This window comes from Vombatus ursinus, unplaced genomic scaffold (genome assembly GCF_900497805.2).
Source record: "Vombatus ursinus unplaced genomic scaffold, bare-nosed wombat genome assembly UNPS02001287.1, whole genome shotgun sequence".
Classification (NCBI taxonomy): Eukaryota; Metazoa; Chordata; class Mammalia; order Diprotodontia; family Vombatidae; genus Vombatus; species Vombatus ursinus.
Window position 1 is genome coordinate 1,153,507 of NW_020941065.1, and position 14,940 is coordinate 1,168,446.

The 14,940-nt window shown below is 47.6% G+C and overlaps 1 protein-coding gene across 2 annotated transcripts in view; it reads left to right on the top strand.

Annotated features, from left to right (window-relative positions):
• DTX1 (deltex E3 ubiquitin ligase 1) overlaps positions 1 to 14,940 on the top strand; it is a 61,692-nt gene that overhangs the window by 40,612 nt on the left and 6,140 nt on the right. For both annotated transcript variants that reach the window (XM_027865120.1, XM_027865130.1), the window contains exons 3-5: positions 12,635 to 12,696; positions 13,107 to 13,268; positions 13,558 to 13,619. In XM_027865120.1, the coding sequence (XP_027720921.1) occupies positions 12,635 to 12,696; positions 13,107 to 13,268; positions 13,558 to 13,619 (286 nt within the window). The remainder of the gene's footprint in view (positions 1 to 12,634; positions 12,697 to 13,106; positions 13,269 to 13,557; positions 13,620 to 14,940) is intronic.

Below are 14,940 nucleotides of genomic sequence, written 5' to 3' on the forward strand. Positions count from 1 at the left end.
CTCTCTGTCTCCCTCTCTTGCCCTCCTTCCTCTCTCTGTCTCTCTCTGTCTCTCTCTGTCTCCCTCTCTTGCCCTCCTTCCTCTCTCTGTCTCTCTCTCTCTCTCTCCTTCTCGGATAGTTTTCTCCTCATACACTTCTAGTGTCCTCAGTACACAAGAACCTTAAGAAAACCAAACCCTCTCTTCCCTTCCCCCACTCTGACCACACCAGACCAGACTCATCCTGACTTAACCTAATAAACCTCACCCACAGCTTTTTAAACACAAAGAGATTCCATGACCTCTCTCAAGAACACATGGCAGGAAGCTTTCCCTGGTGTCTGACCTAAATCATTTGTAGAGTCGGGGGAGGACCAAAAACAAAACATAGTTGAGGCCCAGAGAATGGTACAGACTTTCCCAAGGTCATTCACTGAGTCAGCTGGAGCACATTAGATCTAGGAGGCAACATGGAGCCAGGAAGACCTGGGTTCAGATCTCTTCTATGATACTTACTGTGTTAGCCTAGGTAAGTCGATTAATATCATTAATCCTCAACTTCCTCATCTGTAAAATGGGGGCACCTACCTCACAGGGTATTGTGATGATTTGTGATAGTCATTAATACAAGACAATTATCTCTTTGTTGAATGAAATAATGTGTGCAAAGGGCTATGCAAACCTTAAAGCAGATAAATAACAACCATCAACAGTAGTACCATAGAAGCATAGGTTGAAATTTTCAGAGAGGCTTCATATAGGAAAAAAGTTTCCAACAATCAGAGTCTTGCGAAAATGGAAAGGGCTGCCTTCGGGTGGTAATGGGCCAAATATTCAATGAACACATGTTGGTGACTTTGTAAAGAGGATGCCTGTCCAGGAATCAGGCAGCTAGATGGCTCTGTGGATAAAGCACTGGGTCTGGAGTCAAGAAGACCTGAGTTCAAATCCAGCCCCAGACACTGACTGGCTGTGTGATCCTGGGCAAGTCATTTAACTTCTGTCTGCCTCAGTTTCCTCAGTGGTAAAATGGAAATATAATAGCACCTACCTCCCAGAGTTGTTGTAAAGCACAGTGTCTGGCACATAGTAGGTGCTATGTAAATTCTTACTCCCTTCCCCCCCTTTCAGGTTGCACCAGATGGCTTCTGAGGTCCCTTCTAGTTTGCAGGCACCTCTATGAGTCCCTCCATTTTAACTAGGCAATGGGAGAGTAGAGAAGGATATGTTTAGCAGTTGCTCTGATGGAGGGTGGGGGAAGTCTGGGGTGAGAGGCCAGGAGGTAAGTGAGAAAAACCCAACTGTGTGTAAAAAGGGGTCAGTCCTCAGAGTTTCGGAGACCAGATGTTGCTGGGGAGGAGGAAACAGACTCAGAGTTTCCATTACATTGAGGGTTAGGTGGAAGGGAGAGTGATTTATCTATGTGCAGGGGGAAGCATGAGGTATGTTGGGAGGGATTTAAGAGGAGAAAGCAAGATTTATGGTGGAGAGAGGACGATTTATGTGTCTGTGTATGAGGGAGAGTGATTTATCTTTATTTTGAAAGGAAGCAAGCCCCTGACTGAACCTTTCCTCCATCTCCCAACTATGTAGAGACCTTACTCTTTCCCAGACCCATTTCCCAAAGCCTTCTGGGAGGGGAGAAGGGAGAGACCACCACAGACCCGTAGGACTGAACGAGTCCTCTGATGGGGCCGAGACTTTCCCATGGCCCTCCATCTCTTCCACATAAGATGCTTCTTCAGACCTGAAAGAATATATGGAAAAACGCCTGGATTGGGGATCAGAGGGCCTGGGTTCAAATTCCCTCTCTGTTCACTCCCCGCTCATGTAATCTTGGGCAAGTCATTTCCACTCTCAGATCCTCAGTTTCTTTGTCTGTAAAATGAGAGGGTTGGACCGGATGATCTCTGACTTCCCTTCCAGCTAGGATCTCAGGAATTCTGAAACCTCTTCCCCTCCACATTCTTAATTCTGTGACAATTTCAGGGGAACCAATTGACCAACAATCACTTATTAATCAATTCCTGTGTGCTAGGCACTGAGGATAAAAGGCTGACTGAAACAGTGTCTGGCCTCAAGGAGCTTACATTCTGTCAGGAGTCATGGTGCTGTGAAAAACCTAGGGGCCTGGATTGAAGGAGATGACCACTGGCCAGTCAGGTCCCTTTGGAAAGTCGTGCACTTGGGTTAAGGAAGAAACTTCACAAATACAAAGTCAGAAAAGTATGGCTAAACAACAGCTGGTCCAAAAAAGATCTGAGCATTTTAAAGGAATCTAGCTCAACAGTAATCCTTAGCATGTATAGAGTGCTTTAAGGTTTGCAAAAGCACTTTATGTATAGAAATTGTCTCATTTGATCCTAATAACAACCTTGGGGGAGGTAGGTGCTATTATTATCCCCATTTTACAGATGAGGAAAGTGAGGCAGACAGAGGTTAAGTGACTCCCTCATGGGCCGCATAGCTAGTGAGTATCTGAAAAGGTGAATTTGAACTCAGGTCTTCCTGATTCCAGGGCCAGCACTCTATCCATTGCACCACCTAGCTACCTGAAATGTGATATAGTGCATTGAGAGGTATATTGTCCAAAGCTGGGCAGGTAATAAGCTCTAGTCAGAAGGCTTATGGTCAAGCTAGAAGGTGGACTGAGATGATGGAGGGCCTTAAGTTCTTACCATGGGTGCTTTGGAGGGGACCCAGACCTATTTAGGTGTGGGTGGACCTAGACAATGTCTGAGGTTCTAGGGCTGAGCTGCTGTGACTCTGAGACCCTCATGTCTTCCCAACTTGGCTCCAACTCTTAACGCCCTCAGGAACCTTCTCTCAGCCTCATGGAATTTGCCACAGGAAAGGAACAGATATGAAAGGGTTGAAAAAAATTCAACAATCCACCAGTGTGAGTGCGTGTTGCCGTGAGTGGAGAAGAGGTCATGGCATCTTGATGCCTCCCACTTCTCCCGGGTCCTGAGCCCAGACAGCTGTAGGGGGGAAGTTGTGAACAGCCAAGCAGAACTGTGTGGTGAACTGAGGGGGGCCGAGGGGGCAGTCAGTTCTCAGCAGCCCTTGTTTTCCTCTCTCTTCCCCTCCACACCACAACAGCTCATCTCCCACCTCCAAATTACCGCAAAGTTAAACCAGATCTGTCAACCAGATGAGAGGTACTTCCTGCCCCTCTCTATTTGCACCTGCTGGGGGTTCCGGCCGTGGGAAATCTTCCCCTGAGGTTCAAGGGTGGGGAGAGGGAGGTGTTGGTTCTCACCTAGGCACCAGGGACAGCATGTGAGTAGAAAGGAATTAATTGTCTCTGAACAGCAGTGAGAGACAAAGGGCGCAATGGCTGGGGGCAGCGGGCAAGTTAGCAGTGGGACAGAGCAAGCTGCAGACAGGACATAGTGATAGGATTTCACTATTCTATCCTAAAGCAACCATGTCAAGGTTACTGGGATGATCAGGGAAACTCTTCTAGCAAGATACATATCACTAAGGGAGCCAGATCCCATGTCCCTGGGGTTAGCTCTAACACAAGTTAGCTGTGTGATGAGAGAAAATTCACCTCTCCTCTCTGGGCCTCGGTCACTCCTACTGTACAGTGGGAATAAGAACCCTTCCCTTGCCTCTGTTACTGAGCTCTTGGGAACACACTGACATTTGACCGAGTAACCAGCATCTGACTGGGAGGAGTTCTCTGATAGCACGCGTTACAGAGGCCACCTGGTCCAACGAGCCCCTCATTTTATAGATGAGAGACCTGAGACCCAAAGACAGAAATTGACTTACCTAAAGTCCCACCAGGAGGGAGGGTCAAAACCAGAATGATGAGCATGAGATCTTAGGACTTTAGGCCTCTGGAGCTAGGAGACATCCTGAAAGTGCCTACTCTAGGTCATCCATTTTACAGATGAATCAATAGAGGCCCACAGAGAGAAAATAACTTGCCCAAAGTCTCACATTTAAGTGGCAGAGCTGAGATTCAAACCCAGCTTTTCTAGCATCAAATTCAGTGTTCTTTCCCGGACATCAAGCTGCCTCATTAGGGCCTGGGGCCTGGCATCTGTCTTTGGAGTTGGAGGCCCACAAATCTTGGAAGGGAGGGTGGTGTCAGGAATGAATAGAATTGCAATGGGTTAGAACTGGCTTCCAGTGAGGGAAAAGGAGCCCATTGCTGGGGTATGTGTCCAGTCAGGGCTATGTGGTTAGCTCTGTTCTCTTCACAGTCTACAAAAACCCTAGCCAGGGCCCACTCCAGGGTATGGTATCCAGCATAAACCAGATGGCTTATCCTTTGAAGTAGGGATGGCCTAGATTGGTCCCATCACTGACCACACTCTGAGAACAGGTCCAGATTCACAGAAACTGGCAAAGGTGATGGACAGAATCCGGGTGGATGACCAAGGTGGTGAAGGGCCTCAAGTCTTTGCCATGTGAGGACCATTTGAAAGAAATGGAAAAGCTTAGCCTAAAAAACTAGAAGATTAGAGATGTGGGGGTGGGGAGGAAGGACAGACGTGATGGCTGTCTTCAAAGACTTGAGAGGCAGTCATGTAGAAGAGGGATTATTAGGCTTGGATTTGGCCCCAGAAGACAGCTGCCCCAGCTACTGACTCTTGGCATCCTCAGCTGCTCCAAGCTGCAGATGTTGTCTCTTTGGCCCGTACCCATAACCTTCCTTCTTCCTCCCAACATCAGTGCTGATAGACCATATCTTAGTCTGTAGTGGATGGACATCGCAAAGATATAAATATTGGCTTGATAGAAAAACTCTTCTAATGAGCCACAAGCTACCTCTGAATCAGAGCCATGGCAAAGTCAAATAGGCCACATGGGGAGGTAATTAGCTCTCCCTCCTTGTCACTGGAAGTCTTTGAGCAATGACCAATTGTGGTGAAGAGGATAGGGGTTGGACAAGATAACCTCTGAGATCTCTTCCACTTCTGAGATTCTGTAACTGAGTCCATCAGTCTGCAGTTACTTATTAAGTACTGACTGTATGCCAGGCATTGTGCTAATCTTTGGGAATGCAAAGAAGAACCAAGTCCCTGCCCTCAAGAACCTTACCTTCTAACGATAGCATCAATATATAAATAAGTCAGTTGGCATGAGATACTGGAAGGAGTATCTGGAGCTTCTTGCCTCTAGAAATCAATAGCAATCCCCCTCCATCCATCTTTGGAACTGAAGGGTGCTAGGGGCCTAGTTTCAGTCAAATCAATCAACAGACATTTATTGAGCACCTCCTGTGTGCCAGGAACTGTGGTAAGCACTGGAAAAACAAAGGCAAAAGAAAGTCCCCATTCAGGCAGCATGGTTCAGTGGAAATAGTGAGGGGTAGTGGAGTTGGGGGACCTGAATTTGAATCCTTTCCCTGTTTCTCACTATCTCTGTAATACTGGGCAAGGCATCTAAACTCCTTTGGTCTCAGTTTCCTCATCTGTAAAAAGAGGGAATCGGGCTAGATAAGTTTCCTTCCAATGCTCCATTTATGATTATAACTAATAATTATAATATAATTCATACAGAACATCTGAGAGAAATGTTCTCAGAAAAGTCAGAGCATCTTCCTAGAATGCCCACACAGAACATCCTGATGGAACATTCCTACGGAGAAGCATTCTCCTGGAATGTCCCCTTGGAGCATCTGGGAGGAGGACCCCTTGGAATCCAGATGCTGGAGCAGCTAGGTGACACACCAGCCCTGGGGTCAGGAGGACCTGAGTTCAAATCTGGCCTCAAAAGCTTACTAGCTATGTGACCCTGGCCAAGTCACTTAACCCTGACTGCCTCAAAAAAAAAAAAATCTAGATGCTGCCATTCTGAGGAGGAACCAGGTTCCTAGCTGGGACAAGTTTAGGTGGGGGCAAAAAGAAGCCCCACGTTCAGTTTCAAGGGAGGTGGAGCAGTTTCAGGTCCAGTTTCCTGAGAAGAAGGGGACATATGCCTTAGAGGGAAAGGGAAGTTTTTCAGACCTGGGGTTTTTCTAGACCCCCACCCCCCATCTTCAAGAAGCTATGAGTGGAGTACCTAGTGGGAAGGCATAGCTCAGTGAGTCAGAGGAAGTCATTGAGGTACTTGAATCAAAAATTCTGAGACAAAGAAGCTAGTCAACAAATTTTTTTTTTACTTGCAATGAGACAGAGAGAGAGAGAGAGAGAGAGAGAGAGAGAGGTCTGAATACAAACTCAAGTAGATTTTACTATGTGGCTTTTGGGGGAGGGGTGAGAAGAAGCCTTTATTAAAGGCACTGTGCTAAGCCCTTCACAAATGTTATTTAATTTGATCTTCACAACAATCTGGAGAGACAGGGGGCTATCATTACCTCCATTTTACAGTTGAGGAAACTAAGGTGAATAGAGGTTAAGTGACTTGACCAGAGCCACATGACTAGTAAGTGTATGAGGCTAAATTTGAACTCAGGTCTTTCTGGCTCCTGGCCTGTCACTACCCACCACACCACCTAGCTGCCTCTAATTTACAGAAAAAGCACCAAAATCAAAGGAAATACTTGCTCTGTTCTGATTGGCTATGTCTCTGATTTGCTATACTAACAAGGTACAATGATTCATGGAAGAACAGGAGAACCTTTCACAGTTAAGAAACATCTATGAAAAAAATCTGGGTAATACATGGGACAGGTAACTGATATCTGTTCAAAAAGGATGCAGAGTATAGGGGTTTTCAGACAAGTGTGGTTATATCTGTTTTCCCAGCAAACAACAGCAATCCCTGATTGCTTAGAGCCAAGATGGAGTTACTTAGATTCAGAGGTAGCTCAGCACCCTTTTCACCACCTTGCAGACAATACAAACATGCACCCTCTGTATGGTGGTATGGTACAGTGGAAAGATTACTAGATTTGGAATCAGGAAAATGGGTTCAAATTCCACCTGCGCCATTACCCGTGGTGACCTGAAGCAGTTACTTAACCATTCTGGGCATGAGTCTCCCTATCTGTAAAACAAAGAGATTGTATTAGATGAAGAATCCAGACTTTCTCATAGACCGTGCCATGTGGGAAAATTGCTCCCTTGAGATTCATACCAAGCAGATTTGGAGGCTTCAGAAATGGTCCTTATAATGGCTTTTGACAGCAAAGGTCATACATGAATAGCATATACAATCCCCAACCCCAAGGTCTGCTCCCCTACCTTATTAAAAAGTAAATTAGCTAATTAATTAGCTAATTAAAAATTAATAATGAACTCTAGTCTCAGACACAGTTGATGACTCTACCTGAGGCTATGAATAGCCAGGGATTGGGAGCAGTGCACTCTGTTTTCACCCTGTTCGGGGGTCAGAGGTATCCTACATCTAAAGCTGGTAGGGACCCCAGAGACCATTTAACAGATGAGGAAACTGAGGCCCAGAGAGGGGAAGCAACTTCTCTAAATTCCCTGCCAGAACCTGTCCAGGTGCTCTGGCTCCAATCCAGAGCTCACTCCAATGCACCACACTGTGTCTCTATCAATGCATAAGCTGTTGAGAGGTTTCATTTTTTAAAAAATCCTTTCCCAAGGTTACTATAACAAAATCAACTTAAAATCCACCAGATCCACCTTAAATCTTCTTATGTCCCCCAAGACCTAGGCTGGTGGTTGCTGTCCTCACCATCATTCGGAGCTTTTGCTGGGGCTGGAACCCTGGTGGTGATGTCTATACCAGCTACAAGGAGGTTTAAGACCCAGTCCTTGCCCTCTCTCTTAAGGAGCTCATCAAGCCTAGGATAGGCCCTTGCATACAAGTGTCAGTGGGTTAATGAGCATTTATTAAGCACCTGCTGTGCGCCAGGCACCGTGCTATGTTCCGGGGATGCAAAGAAAGGCAAAACCCATTTGTAACAGCAAGCTGACTAGTGAAACTGGCTGACTTCAAATATCATGGAGCTGTCCAGCGAAAGTAGGATTCCTTGTTGTTTGGCACCAGAGGGCAGAGCTAGGCCCAGCGGTGGGGAGGGGGGAGAGTGGCCAAAACTCTGGTTCCATGTAAGGGGAAAACGTCCTAACACAGTTCATCTAAAATGGCATAGGCTGAGCTTCTAGCAAAAAGCGAGACGACCACTTGATGGGAATGACGGACATTCTGGGTCTGATAGGCCTAGGTGACCTCTTACAGCAGAAGACGCTCTAGCTCAGAGAGGCATGCTATGATGTAGCATAACTTGCGGTCAGAAAGACTTGGGTTCAAATCCCACTTCAGACACTTGGTAGCTGCATGACCCTGGACAAGTCACGTAACTTTCCCTTGCCTCAGTTTCCTCATTTATGAAATGAACTTCTATGATCTCCTCTAGCTCCAAATTAATGATCATTAGAGGTTTTCATTTCAAATCTAGACTCTGCCATTTACTGCCTGTGTGACCTTGGACAAGTCATTAAACTCCCAGGGCCTCACTTTCCTTGGTTGTGAAATGAAGAAATTGGACTAGATAGTCTTTGAGGTCCCTTCCAACTTCAGAACTATAAGCCCTTGTAACAGATTCTGTGATTTCTTAACAAACACTTATTAAGCACCTCCTGTGTGCTAAGCACTGTGCTAAGTACTCACTGGAGCTGATGAAAGTTGAGAGGGGCAGAGAAGACATATGGATCTGTGAGCTCACTGAAACTCTCCAGTGATACAGATCACCACTCATACATCCTGTGGGACTCTTCTCAGGCCTTCTACCTGTGGAATCTTGTGAATCACCTCACCTCTCTGTAAAATAAGGGGACTGGAGGAGAAGGTACCTTCCTCCATCTACCATCAGGGCCCTTCCTCTACAGCTTTTGACATTGCATGGGCACTAGCCATCAGCTGGGCATCCAATAGGACAGAGAATTTTTTTTTTTACCAAATCTCTGAGATTATTGGAATAGGGTCCTCCCCATGAAGAAACTAGACTAGTACAGATGGGCAACTATACCCACAATTTACAGTCTTCAAGAGTTGCTTGGGGGACCTGGGAAGGGAAGTGAGGTCACATACAGCCAGCATGAGCATTGGAAGCTGGATTTGCAGCCACATCTCCCTGAATCAAAGGCAGGCTCTCTATTCACCATGCCACCACACTGTCACTCAGAAGGGAGATTCCAACAGGAAGAAAAATCATCTCCTTTATAACATCCTCCTTCCAGGGGTCATAGATTTAGCTCTTAGAGGCCAGCAACTCCCTCATTTCATAGGGAATAGGTAAAATATCTTCCCCAATATCACCTGCAGGGCTCTTTACCAAGCATGCTGCCTCTTGTTTGAATTAGGGGCCTCTTGAGGTCCCTTGCAACTCTAGGATTCTGGGATAAAGAGAACAGGTCGCCTTAGCCCAGAACAGCTCTCCCCATAGGTCCAGTTGAGTTGGACCCTGCCCCCCAGTGGACCCCCTCTGTGCCAACAGAGAGGCCACACCAGGAGACAGGGCATGAGCTGCCATTGCTGTGGGCTCAGAGACAGAGTCTGGCTTCTTTGTTCCATTTTATTTCTTGTTGGCTTTGCCTGCCTGATGTTGCTGGACTCAGGCTAACAATAGCACTGGGGGAAGGGGAGACAGTCACACAAACAGCCTAGGATTCATCTGTAGCCACAGAGCCTGCTGTAACTGGAGAGTGGACCGGGTTCCACAAGGAGAGGGGGCAGGCAGGAAGATCAGGCTGTGTGAAGTCAGGCAAGGGGAGAGGAACAGTGGGAGTGGGGTGGGGCAGGGCACCTACCAGGGCTCAGATAAGTATGGTAATTCACAGGTATAGGTAATTCCTTCTACCTATGTGATCTCTCTTCAATTTATAATCTTAGGGGGCTGTTTGGAGCCCCTAGACTTGCCCAAGGTCACATATAGTCAGTGTGAGCATCAGAAACAGAACTTAACCATAACTTCCTGAATTCAAGACTGTCTGTCCACTAGGCCCAGCTTTATACACACAATGACCAAACCTGCTTCCCTATAACTGTCTGTTTATCTATCTGTCTCTCTCCTTCCTCTACTTCTCTGCCTTTCTGTCCCTATCTCTCTCTGTCTCATTCTCTTTGTCATTGTTTCTGTCTGTCTGTCTGTCTGTCTGCCCATCTCTCCCTCTCTTCTCTGTCTCTATTTGTCTCTCTGTCCCTATCTCTCTGTTTCTGTCTCTCTGTCTCTGTGTCTCTCTCCTTCCTCTCCCTCTCTGTTTTTCTGTCCCTATCTCTCTCTGTCTCATTCTCTTTGTCGTTGTTTCTGTCTGTCTGTCTCTCTGTCTGTCCATCTCTCCCTCTCTTCTCTGTCTCTGTTTGTCTCTCTGTCCCTATCTCTCTGTCTCTGTGTCTCTCTCCCTCTCTATTTCTTTCATTTTATTTTCCTCTCCCCCTTCTCCCTCTCTATCTTTCTCTTTGTTGCTGTTCCTATCTCTGTCTCTCCCTCCCTCCCTCCTCTCTCTCTCTGTCTCTCTGTCTCTGTCTCTCTGTCTCTGTCTCTGTCTCTCTCTCTCTCTCTCTCTTGCTCTCTCTCTCTCTTCCTCTCTCCCTCTTTCTCCCTCCCTTCCCCTCTCCTCCCTCTCTCAGGATGGAATCATACTTCTGGGTGTTTCTTTGCATGCTGGCGTATGGTCAGTGTCTGTGTAACTACGAATCCCTGCCCACGTCTTTCTTTGTGGCCCCTGTTTTGTGAATTCATTCACAACATGGCATTTATGTGGGGGTGGGACCTGTGTATCAGCATTGTGAGGTCTGCTCTCTCAGAAGGATGTTTGTGTGTGTTTGTGTGTGCATGTGTGCGTGTGCATGTGTGTACATGTATTTGTGTCTGTATGTGTCTTTGTGTGTGTCTGGGCAGTCCTGAAAGCCAAGCCCTCCCACGGCCTAGACTTACAAGCTTTCCATCCCCCACAACCTGCCCCTCCAAGGGTTTGTGTTCCTCAGTGTCTCTGTGTGTTTGCCTTCCTGCATGTGTTTGTGTTGTTCCGTGTAGAAGTGTGTTTGCCTGCTGCAGGAGCCCTGACTGCTGGCCTGCCAGGGGGACCATCTGCTTGGAGAGGCCCCTTCCGGGTGGTTCTGCTGGGCTGCTTTTGGGCCGGGCAGGAGGCCAGGGCAGGATTTGCTGAATTACAGTAGTTTCCCTTCCTTCCCTAGCCCAGCCTGGCTTGGGAGAGGCCAGCAGCCTGCCTGCCCACCTAAGGCCCAAGAGGAAGTTGGCCAAGTCCGATATCCTACCCTGCCCCCCAGCCTTCCATTCAGGCACCTTAGCACCCCCAGCTCTGTCTATCTGTCTGCCCCATCCCCCACAACCTGCCCTCCACAACTGAGTCCTGAACCCAGGGTTCTTGACCTTTATGGCCATCTGGTGAAACCTATGGACCCAGATAATCTTTAAGGGTCCTTCCAGATTTAAATGGATGATCCTCTGCCCCAGAAGGCTCCTTCAGGTTCTAGATTTAAGCCCCTCCATGTCTTTTTGGCTCACTGAGTATAATAATGTTTGCATGACCAATCTCACCAGGTAGGTGAAAAGAGTGCTTTGGAAGCTGCGGAGCACCATAGAAATGTGAGATATGGTCCCTGCAGAGGCAGCCGGTATGTTAGTAATAACTATAACTAGCATTTCTACAGGGCTTTGAGGTTTGGTAAGTGCTTTACAGGTAGTATTCTCATCGGGTCCTCACAACAACCCTGGGAGGTAGGTGTCACTATTATCTCCATTTTACAGATGAGAAAACTGAGGCAGGCAGAGATTAAGTGACTTGCCCAGGGTCACATGCTTTAGGTAGGTTTTGCACTCAGGTCTTCTTAACTCCAGGTCCAGGTCTTTATCCATTGCACCAGTCAGCTGTTAATGGTTGATGCCAGGTCCCTCTGGTATGGGGTGGGAGAGGGAGAAAATAACAAGAGACTAAGCAATCAACCAAAGGGAAAAACACTGATGGCTTGTGTGGGAGAGATAGTTGGAAATATTCTAGATGAAAGGATTTTGAAGGCAGCTTTCCAGAAGACTAGAACTGAGCCTAGGAACTCCAGGAACAATAGGACCCTTTCCAGAAGCTAGGGATAGCTTAGGTTATTAACTCACCCTACCCATCATTATACCCCACCCAGTGGAAAACAGTCACATGATAGTCCTTAGGAAAAACAAAGAACTGGAAGGTCCTTTAGACCATAGAACATAGAATGTCAGGGCTGGGAAGAACCTCAGAATATACATTATTAAAGCTGGGAATAGTCTTAGGACATGGAATGTCAGAGCTGGGAGAGACCTTAGAATGGGATACCAGAGCTGGGAGGGGCCTTAGAACAGGGGATGGCAGAACTGGGAGGGGCCTTAGAACAGGGGATGGCAGAGCTGGGAGGGGGCCTTAGAACAGGGGTGGCAGAGCTGGGAGGGGCCTTAGAACAGGGGATGGCAGAGCTGGGAGGGGCCTTAGAACAGGGGATGGCAGAGCTGGGAGGGGCCTTAGAACAGGGAAAGTCAGGACCGGGAGGGGCCTTGGGACATAGAATATTAGATTCTCAGAGCAGAAAAATGTCCAAGTTTAATGTCACCTTAGAGACTGTCTAGTCCAGTCCCATGATTTTGCAGAGCTCAAAATGGAAGCTCAGAGTATTGGTGCCCTAGGTCACACCACGAGGGAATGAGTAGGGGCTCTGATGTACCAGGTTGAACCAATATAGCTATCCTGTGAGTGGCAGGAGGAAATCTCATGTCCCTCTTCCCTTTTTCTTCCAGGGTCCCAGCACTCCCTGTGAAGAATCTGAATGGCACAGGACCTGTGCACCCAGCCCTGGCAGGTAAGATGTCTCCTTCTCACCCTAAACACTTTAGGCACACACACAGAGACACAATTGTTCTCACAAATACACAAGCCTGCAAAATGTACATGCCCATCCATTCACACAAACATCTCTATGCCCACCCAAATACAATTGCATAGGCACACCCTGATACCCTCACATAGACACACCCAGGTATGTCCCCAAGAGGGATTGCTAGGGTTCTGGGGGTGTGGCTGATGAGAAAGGAGAATCAGATTAGTTGGGAGAGGGGGAGATGAATGAGGTTACACAGCTAGGAAGAGCGATGACCATCTCAGCTGCTCCAAGTTCAAAGGCAGCAGGAGAGGGGTTCTGGGAGGATAGCTGAGCCTCCCTAACACCGCTCCCTGGCTGACTCTGCTTTTTCTGCTGCATCTGTTCCTTAGGGATGACAGGAATCCTGATGTGTGCAGCAGGCCTGCCAGTCTGCCTGACCCGGGCTCCTAAACCCATCCTACACCCACCTCCCATTAATAAGAGTGACATCAAACCTGTGCCTGGCATCCCAGGCATCTGCCGGAAAACCAAGAAGAAACATCTGAAAAAGAGTATGGCTGGATCCTCTTGTCCCCTCCCCAGAATTAAGCTTTCTTCTCAATCTATCCTCCTCCTCCACTCCCCTTTCACTCATGGACCCCTCTGCTCCCAGGAATCTAATAAAGCCTCTTGGGGTGGGATTTAGAACGGGGGATCCTGGGGAAGGGGTCTCTGAGAGATTCAGCTTGGGTGAGATCCTTACCTAGAGGGCTTGGTGACACTGGAGGTGGGAGGAAGAAAGAGTGAAGGGGAGCTGTGGCCCTGGCCCAGCCCCACCTCTGTCTCCCCCATCCTCCACAGGTAAGAATCCTGAGGATGTGGTTCGAAGATACATGCAGAAGGTGAAGAATCCGCCTGATGAGGTAAACCCAGAGGCAGAACCTGTGAGGGCTACATGGGGTGCGTGGCCATTGCCTGCCTTGTGGACCATGTCCTGGGGCCTGAGTCCTGAGATGAGGCAAGGGCCTCTTCTCCTGGGTTAGAGCTTTCACAACTTGGGGAGGGAGGCAGGGCCCCCAGGGACCTCAGCAGGGGGCTCTAGGGATGCCTGCAACAAGAAAGGCTACAGGTAGGAGAGGACCTGAGCCTGAGACGTTCAGAGAAAGGAGGTTTGGGTCAGGGAGGGGGGAAGGGGAACAGGACATGTTGGCAAATTCAATCAGTCAATAAGCATTTATTAAGCTTAAGCCTAATATTGCTAAGCTGGGCTAGTTGGGGAAGATACCAGGACAAAACTGAAACAGCTCCTGCCCTGAGGAAGCTCACATTCTATAGGGAGAGACAGAATGTGCCCAGAACTAGCTATAGAAACAGTGCCCAGTCTAGACCTGTCCCCTGTGAGGAAATTCCCTCTAGTAACAGAGATCGCAAAGATTCTGCAACTTCTGCTCTAGGCGATAGTGGGTGCAAAAACTGTTCCAGAGTAATATTTGTGGGAGTGGGGATGCTAGCAGCTGAAAGGATCAGAAGGAGTTTCATTGAGGAAATGGCATTCAAGCTGAATTTTGTGAAAAGTTCAGGAATTCTAAGAGGCAGAGATGAGGAGGGAGGACATGCCAGACATGAGGGACAGCAGGGGCAAAGGCCTGGAGAAAGGAGATGGAATATCATGTGTGAGGAATAATAAGAAGGGGAAGGGAAATAATAAGGCTGGGCAGATAGTTAACCAGTCAACAAGCATTTATTAAGCAATGACTGTATACCAGGCATTGTGCTAAGCACTAGGAGTACAACAAAAAGCAAAAACCAGTCTCTGCCTGCAAGGAGTTTCCATTCTAAGGAAGACAAGATGTAAATAATTAAGTCCATACATGATAATATACATAGAATAGGTGGGAGGTAATCTAAGAGGGGAAGGCACTAGTAGCTGGGGCACTGGAAAAAGAAAAAATTATTTAAGTCTTTGTTTTTTTTTGCTTTTTAGTGAGGCAATTGGGGTTAAGTGACTTACCCAAGGTCACACAGCTAGTAAGTGCCAGATTTGACCGCAGGTCCTCCTGACTCCAAGGCCAGAGCTCTATCTACTGTGCCATCTAGCTGTCCCAATGATTTAAGTCTTAAAGGAAGCCAGAGAAACGGAGTCACTTCAGGCATGGGGAAAAGCCAGTGCAAAGGCATATAGTTGGGAGGTAGAGGGTCAAGGGCAAAAACAGCAAGCAGTCCAGTGCAACTGGATAAAAGACT